Genomic DNA, 8442 nt, shown 5'->3' with positions numbered 1-8442 from the left:
AGTACTATGTGTATATTTGTACAGAAGCAGGGTGTATGGTTGATATTGGTTGTTTTAGAGGTTATTCAGGGTCACATGATTCCCAAACCTTAACTATTAACCTTTTTGACACAAAATATTCTGAAAAAAAAAAAAAAATTCAATATTAGAGGTATGTTTTAATAACAAGTATGAATACAGTGACAACAACATCAGGGTAAAGTAGCATAATTTATCTTGTAGGATCAAATAACAGCTGGACCAATAAATCTTTACTCTGCACAGAGAACAGTTTCAGAAAACCTGCAGTTATTTTAATTGACCTGTATTAACTTGTCAACTAAAATGTGGAGAGTGGACAGATGTGAGGATCACAGCTGTCAAAAATTCAATATCTGCACAATGGGAGACCGAAATTTCATGATGAGGAAACTTTCATTTGAGGAAACTTGTCCATTAGTTTGGCCTGTGTGTTCTCCTTTAAGTTTGCTTTCCTGGCCTTATCTCGAAGGTGCTTCTCTATACGCAGCCTGCAAGACAAAAAAACAAAAATCATATATATCATGAAATTTTATGTGATATAACTCAGGGATTCTCCATACACTACAACTCGTATTTAAAAGTGAATCTGTGCCGTACTGTATCTTACCTTATGTGTGGTTGGACAAACTTGGGTGTGAAGAACCTCTTTCGTTTGTATCTTTTATTCATGTACCAAGGAATTGCATACTCTTTGAATCGATACCTGGGGGGGAAAAAAAGAAAAAAAGAAAAACAGAAAAAAGAAGTCTTATGTGAATGATTCCACTAGCCACATTTCATTTTTTGAAGTCTGGCCATTTAAAAAGATACTACATTTAGATTATAAACCACCTGCTGAAGGTCTTAAAATCAGATTGGCCTACGCTGATGTAGTATATGTGAATCAGACCTCGATTCATACATTTGCAAACAGTATTTTTCCAATATAATTCTCAGACTCAAAAAAAAAAAAAAGTCTGGGCCAAAGTATGTTTGCTTATCTGAATTCACAAGATGTAAAAACGTCAAGGTCTACTCAGACCTTGATTGAATGATTGAATTAAAAGGTTAATTAAGAGTCTGACATTTCTCTCCATGTATGTGTGACATGATGTATACAGAGACTCAGAGAGACCCTCACCAGTAGACGTGTCCAAATATGTTCCTCCTCCAGGCTCCTGGTCTGCCTTTTTCCTGTCCTGTCTGCAGCAGACGCAGTGCCGTCTCTCTCTCATTCACCACCGTCTCCAGCCGGAACATGGACCGCTCAATCTGAGAAGATGGAGAGATTTACCTTAGCTGAGGCTTGTACTTCACCACCACTGGAACACACAAAACTGCAAGGACAAACCCTGTGTCCCACTTAATTCTGTCAAAGGCTGAACCACAGTTGATGCATCAAATGTAATTCACTATTTCAACAGTGACGGTGGAGATCAGTTGAGGGCCATACCAACCTTCCTAATTCTTTCTGGACTCGGCATCTGAACCCTTTGCCTTTTTGCTTCCTGCTGAAGTGTCAGCAGCATGTTCTTTTCTTTCAACAGCACATACCTGAGATATAAGGAGTGCGTTACAGACAGCAGATCAATATTCATACAGTCTGAAGCAGTTTCTTGATTTCCACAGTCCTTACCACAGTTTGTGTAAATCCTCGTTGCTCTTTGTTCTCAGTTGTTTGGCTGTCCACGGTGCTCCTATAAAAGTTAAGACAAAAGGAAACAGTATGAAAAGCCATCATCATGACTATACTGCAACTATAACTGTGCTACAGCAAAAGATTTCTCCAAAAATTGTCACAATTGTTTCTCTGTCTATTTTAAAGTTGATCCATATCCAGATGCAAATATAAATTTTCAAACAATGTTCTATCATTAAACCCACAACCCACAGTAGAGACATGAGCTCTCTGAATGCTACAATACTTGAATGTTTTACCTGACTTCACGTTGGTCTCTCCCCAGTTCTCAGGGAAGTCAAAGAACTCTTCCAGTCCTCTTCTGCTGATGGTTGTGTGCAGAGCTCGACACTGACCCACAGAGCTGATGGGACTGCACCAAGGCAGGGCAACGAGAGGAGACAATCCCCTGGAGATAAATCAAAAACATTCAAAGTCTTCTTTTATATCCAATCCAATTCAATACAACTTTATTCATCCCTGCAAGGGCAGGTGTATGCACCAGCTCCCCTCCCAAATCAACAGATAAACACACAGAGTAGATAGGAAAATGGGAAGATCCAGTTGATCACAAAACTAAAAACAATCAAAGTCTATCAGCTTAAAATATATGTGGAATGGGCAATACATACATTGATAAATCATTATAAATATAATAGCAATAACTGACACTAACAACAATCTGAAGGGATACACAAAGTAACGAGGCATTACTACAACTACTACCACTACTACTACTAATAATTATTATTATTATGATAATGATAATAATACAATTAGAATGATTATAATACACTTAAACACAAAAAAACAAACTATCCTGCAAGTATTTAAAAATAATATATTGTTGGGCTTTCAGATTCAAGCTGTTCCTTCCTGTTTTGTCACATTCAGTAAATAAGTTTACAGCTATTCTATTGTATATCCACTCTGTGACTGGAAACAGTAAATAAGCTAAGTCTGTGACACGATGTCAGTGGACAAACCCCACACGTCAGGAGATGAAATGGCCTCATTAAACAAACTCCGCGTCCTCTGATTTCTACTTTAAATTGGAGGGACTGCTGTAGGCTGAAGGACTTTAATGTTCACAATCCCTGGTACAGATACGTGAGTAGAAGAGGAGTCCTGCGTGTTTCATTAATTTTATGATGAAGCCTGTCAGCGCGTTGACTTTACCGTCGCTTCATTAACACACAACAACGTCCTGTTTTAAATCACTGCAACAGCCTCTTACCCGTAAACATGATTCTGGCCTTTGGTCACATTAACAACACAGTGTTGCACAGTTATCGTTGAGGATATCCTACAGACATTTTGAAGCTGTCTGCAAAGAGTCAAAACGCGTCCTGCCGCCGAGGACGCCGCCATCTTTGCCGTGAGCCTTCCCACAATACCCAAGATGCATTTCTTTTAAATATATTTATATATTTATTCCGAACAAATACAAATATTTATTTTTAATTTTACGTGATTAATAATTAGCCCATTTGTGTTATTATATATCATATCATTACCGTTATCATACAATTAATCTAGAATTAAAAAAGTAACATCTGACGACACTGAAGTTAGCTTCCGATTCGGAGGTTAAGGAAGTTATGGAAAGGATAATTTGAGATCCTCTTATTGTTGTGAAAGGGTCTTAGCAGTTAAATTAACACTGTGGTCTCACATATTTAAATCTGTGTTTATAAAGGCTTCAGTTTTTCTAAGTCCAGATTCATTCGACAGGTCTACATAAAGTGGTTTTTGATCGAGACCTTTTACGCCTCGAATCTGAAGCTAACTTCGGCGTCGTCCTCCTCTGCCCTCATTAAAGATGGCCGTTTCGGCTTCACTTCGTCATTGACAGATCACAGTCCGTGTGTTTGCACTGTTCTCCCACAGTAACGATGGTGGGTATGAGTGTACTCAGGTCTGCTGCTGCATTTGCAGCCAGACTGAGTCCTCTTAAATCTGGAAATACTGCGGCAAATTTACTCACTCGAGCAATCCCACGGACAGATAAAGGTAAGAGACACTATGGTTGTTTAAAAAGTGACCAGTTTGACCCTAAACGTGTCCGTCTCTTCTTATGACCTTGCGCCGGGGTTTGTTAGCTTGCTAACATGAGCTAGCTGGTAACATTTGCTCTGCTGTCAACAAAAAGTCAAAAACAATAACTTAATAGTTACAGATAGCTGCTCAGTCTTCATATCATTGGTATCAAACTGACACGTTTGTTGTTTTTCAGCGTCTGAATGATAAATTGTCATCTTAGTAATATTACTATGTTAAAGTTCTTACTCAAAACACTGGTTTTCTGTTCAAATGAATATATTTAATATCTACTAACTTCTGTAACAAGTCGAAAACTGAAATACGTGAGGAAAGATGTATATGTGTTGTAGGATTTTACCTCAGTTAAACGTTTAAAGAGAAATTGACTCAATAGGATGCACATTAAACATCTTACCACATGATTCCAACAAAATTAGTAAATATTGCAACATACTGATATCAAGATAAAGTTGCAATAATGATTCTAATAATAATTTTGCCCAACCCCCGATTTATTAACAAGAAGAATCTGACGGATGATCAACAGTATTGTGAATATGAGGCATTGATACTACAGCCATATAAGTTCAGAACACTGACATTAACCTCTGAAATCAGGGAACATTCAATCTGAATGACATTACATCAACAACCAGAGCCCCATGTTGTCCAGTCTCATGTAATATCAGCATGTCAGTGTATCACCAAAATTTGCATGATAAATACCTGGTCATCACAGCATCCCCTGTCTTTTTTTTCAGCTGTCGTCCGTTGGGGTCATGGAAAGAAAATGTTTATCATCAAACCCTCTGACTACTATGACAGGAGGTTTCTGCGCTTATTGGTGAGTGGTGGAACACCATCTAATTTATTAATCATGATCATTGCTAATTAAGGGGTTGCATTGAAGGAGTTGCATTGAGCTCAGCAATAGAACAAGCTTACACACTTTGACTATGTACATTACATGTAGAAAGAAACAATAGCATCAAGCAGCAATTATTCCTGATAAGTTGGTTTGGTTAGACCTTCATACTTAGACATTGCAAAACAATTGCAGAGTTTAACATTTAATATTTTTCTTATTTTTTCTCAGCAATATTACATCCTGCTGACTGGCATTCCTGTGGCTGTCATTGTCACAACTGTGAATGTCTTCATCGGTAAGTAAGCATATTTCTTAAAAGTACATTTGTGTATTTTAGTACTTTATTTGGATGAGTTGAAATATTATCAATATTTGGCATTGAACTTGAGTATGATTGTGTTGTGAAGGTGAGGCAGAGCTGGCTGAAATTCCTGAAGGCTACGAACCTGAGCACTGGGAGCACTACAAGGTGTGTGTCTTTTTCTGTGATTCTCTTTCAGAGGGTTTTCTGAGTCACTGCTCAATGCCTTTGCAATACCAGCCTTAAAAACAGCAGTGATATTTAATGTGACTGCTGTCTGCAATTTTTAGACCCTATATATTTAAAGTGTTATATTGTGCCTACACAGTCTGCTGTTATTTATTTTATTTTTATTTTTTAAAATATAAATATAGTCATAGAAAAGGATCTCTTAAAACTTAGCAGTATGGTTGTGAGTATATCATGGTCTCACAGATGTAACCGTGATTATAAGATTTAAGTAGTTATGACTGACCATTTATGATAAAAAAAAAAAAAAAAAAACACCCTTAAAACTACTAATGGTTTTAGTCAGCCCTGTAATCACAATAATATTGCACTGCAATATGCATACTTCACGTGATTAGAGAAATACTGAAATTGTTGATAATCCTGTACTTTGTTTGCATCAAATACCTTTGCAGTTATTACAAATACTTTTGTCTTTTATGTTGTTTTCCGTGTGATTGCAGCATCCCATCACCAGATGGATAGCACGAAACTTCTACGATTCCCCAGTGAAGGACTATGAAAAGATGATGGCAGCAATCCAAATAGAGAAAGAGAAGGCAGACATGAGGTGAGTGTTATTACCGGGCTGGTATGTTGTCATCCTGCCATGTGTGAAGCCCAGTGGGCAGTTGCGCTGCAGGGACAAAAAGACATTTCTAACTCTTACGAAACTTCAGTAGTGACACACACACACACACACACACACGCACACACACACACACACACACACACACACACATACACACACATATGTATCAAATTTATTTTGAGCAACAAATAACACAACAACCAACCATGTAACAGAGTTACATAATGCAGCATTACTGCACCATTGTATTATTGTACTGTCCAGACATCTATTCGACAGGTTTTATGTTAACAAATGTTAGCAGATCTCTCACAAAGTTTTGTCTGGTTGAATGGCTGCAGTAGCCATTTGTCCAGTCATAAGGCTGTGATTCTTTGCTTCTCGTTATAAATCATAAGCTATTTGTGTTATGATGCATTACTGTTAACAAATGACATGTTACACACCAAACATATTTTTTATGCACAAGACTGGATATGAAGCAAATTTCAAACACATGTACCGTGTAATGCCAGACAGATGCAAACTGTGGTCAGAAAGTGCAGTGCACTGTAAATACAAGAGCAAATCCTGATCTTGATAAGGACTGCAGAGGTCATCTGCAATTTATGACGAAAAAGAGTAGTTGGTCAGCTCTTTCTGTGGTATTTCACCGCAGTGGCAACAGGGGCTACATTGAGTGTAGAGCTGCAGATTAAAAAATGATTCAGCGTTCTGTAACTTCCAACATGATAAAATAAAATCACACGATAATCAGCGACTAGTTTCTGTTCCTTTTCATTCAACCAGCTCTGGATGGACGTATTCATCATGTAAGTGTGGCATCATCTTTGATGTTTTCGTTGGTCCAAATGTGGGACTGTAACTCTGTGAAACATGTACTAAGCATAATGGTTAAAGGAAATGCTCAAATCCTGTCTATAAGCACCTGAACACAAAGCAGGATTGACATAAAGGCACTAAGTCTTAAGTCAAGTTTAATCACACAAGGATGTTAATGAGATTCAGCGTGCAAACAAAAAGGAAGCTTTGATTTTTCTCCTGGCTTTGTGAAAAGTGAGTGAAGGCGTTGAAGCACTGCTCTGTGATCCACAACTCTATTACTGAAACATGGCTTCATGGATTCACTGACTGCTTTTTGTTGTCAACAGAATGACACAGCTGGAGGTGCGTCGACACATGAGAAACAAGGGAGATGGCCCCTGGTTCCAGGTTGAGACCCTCGACAAGGAGCTAATTGACAACAGCCCCAAGTCAACACCTGACAACTAATCCAGATGTGGCTGCCATCAGTACATCATGCCGATGAATCTCACCGTTTGTACATTTTCCCCCCTTGCGTAAATAAAGTATCTGTATGTACTCTGATATTTGGTCTTATAATGTCTTTACTGGGTCCAAGCTGAAAAAATATGTTCACTCTGTGTCGATACAGTTATTTAAGTTTTATGTAGCTTACGTTACATTGGGGAGCGGCACAGTGGCTCAGCATACAGCATGTTGCCTTACACCAAAAAGGTCTTGGGCCCCTCCTGTGTGGAGTCTGCATTTTTTCCTTGGGTAAGTTCTTGGTTGCTCCTGTTTCCACCTGTAGCACAAAGCCATGTAAAGTAAACAGCATAGATGAGTACACCCTCTATGATACCTAATCAATTAAATGATTTCTCTTAACAAAAAATATATATTTCATATGGTGTAATTTTCCTGCAATTCTTTATTTATCAGTTACTGATGATACATGTGATTACTTACAGGAAAATACAGGAAAATATTATTTTCTCATCAAAATGGTAAAGGCCATCTTGCAGAAATGAGAATATCTCCCTGAAATTTACAAAATAACACTCAATGTTTTTTTTTGGTGCTCGTTAAGGATAATTGATCACTGGAGGAGTCCCACTCAAACAGGTGTAATCATTTGACAATTAAAGTGGTACTTAGCCCATTGAATCACTTTGAGACTTAATGTGGGCAACAATGGCACCACATGGGGGTGAATTGTCTGGAGACTAAAAGAAAAGTAAGTAAGATGCACCTGCACAGAAGTGGAGGAAGCCACTGCTGAAGCCAAAGCAGAACCTTTGTATAACCTTTAAAATAAAACTGCATGTGAAATTCAAGTTTGTTCATGTGAAACAATTTTTGCATGTGTAGAAGAGATTTTTATGTTTAAAAAAAAAAAAAAGAAAAAAGTTCCCACACTGACACTGAAGTTAGAGGTTGTTTTTACACCTGAATCTCATTGGACAGTGACAGTCCAATCACAGAGCAGAGTCCAGCTAGAGGGCAGGTGGTTCTGTTGATGAGAGTGTGTGTGGGAGTGTTTGTCAGACCGTGGGGGAGCTTAAAGGCTATGGGGTATGGCTGTGTGTGTGTGTGTGTGTGTGTGTGTGTGTGTTTGTGTGTGAGAGAGAGACAGTTTCTTGGGAAACACTGGTTGATGGGAATCTCCTCACACTGTGATAATTACGCACATACAGTCATGAAAGGCTGATGTCTCTTGATCACAGATGATGAATGCAATTAAGGAGCGCGTCCACCTGGTGGCAGAGCTGTGCAGACAAGATGATTGCTGCCTGATGGGCGAAGACCCTTTTGGCAGATGGGAGAGATGCGGGGTTATTAAATGTGTCTTTTTTTCGGTGACTTCCACCAGTTAATATAAACGCAATATCCTACTCAAATGTAAAATCAAATATACAATGACCCCCACTCCTTTTTTTTTTTTTTGA

General features: G+C 38.3%; 2 protein-coding genes across 2 annotated transcripts; one reads left to right on the top strand and one right to left on the bottom strand.

Moving 5' to 3' along the window:
• Positions 1-191: 191 nt before the first annotated feature.
• On the bottom strand, positions 192-3055 carry mrpl47 (mitochondrial ribosomal protein L47). Its single transcript, XM_022738988.1, has 7 exons — positions 2916-3055; positions 1939-2087; positions 1637-1697; positions 1458-1554; positions 1142-1272; positions 629-724; positions 192-509 (listed from the first exon to the last, which is right to left on the bottom strand). The coding sequence occupies exons 1-7, from the start codon at positions 3047-3049 to the stop codon at positions 398-400; spliced, it is 780 nt and encodes a 259-aa protein (XP_022594709.1). The 5' UTR covers positions 3050-3055; the 3' UTR covers positions 192-397.
• Positions 3056-3546: 491 nt separating this feature from the next.
• On the top strand, positions 3547-7078 carry ndufb5 (NADH:ubiquinone oxidoreductase subunit B5). The gene is made up of 6 exons (XM_022738999.1): positions 3547-3691; positions 4483-4565; positions 4818-4884; positions 4997-5058; positions 5583-5689; positions 6862-7078. Exons 1-6 carry the CDS (start codon positions 3574-3576, stop codon positions 6980-6982), a joined length of 558 nt encoding a protein of 185 aa, XP_022594720.1. The 5' UTR covers positions 3547-3573; the 3' UTR covers positions 6983-7078.
• Positions 7079-8442: the final 1364 nt, after the last annotated feature.

This window comes from Seriola dumerili, unplaced genomic scaffold (genome assembly GCF_002260705.1).
Source record: "Seriola dumerili isolate Sdu_G_001 unplaced genomic scaffold, Sdu_1.0 BDQW01000002.1, whole genome shotgun sequence".
In the NCBI taxonomy this organism is placed as follows: Eukaryota; Metazoa; Chordata; class Actinopteri; order Carangiformes; family Carangidae; genus Seriola; species Seriola dumerili.
This window is presented reverse-complemented; position numbering and strand designations above follow the sequence as displayed.

Bases quoted from the DNA above. Each gene is read 5' to 3' on its own strand.
- mrpl47 (XM_022738988.1), bottom strand. From the start codon at position 3,049: ATGGCGGCGTCCTCGGCGGCAGGACGCGTTTTGACTCTTTGCAGACAG. The intron at 2,088-2,915 runs GTAAGAGGCTGT...ATTTATCTCCAG, and splicing joins GGCCAGAATCATGTTTACGG to GGGATTGTCTCCTCTCGTTG. The intron at 510-628 runs GTAAGATACAGT...TTTGTCTTGCAG, and splicing joins TTTGTCCAACCACACATAAG to GCTGCGTATAGAGAAGCACC.
- ndufb5 (XM_022738999.1), top strand. From the start codon at position 3,574: ATGGTGGGTATGAGTGTACTCAGGTCTGCTGCTGCATTTGCAGCCAGA. The intron at 3,692-4,482 runs GTAAGAGACACT...CTTTTTTTTCAG, and splicing joins AATCCCACGGACAGATAAAG to CTGTCGTCCGTTGGGGTCAT. The intron at 4,566-4,817 runs GTGAGTGGTGGA...ATTTTTTCTCAG, and splicing joins GGAGGTTTCTGCGCTTATTG to CAATATTACATCCTGCTGAC.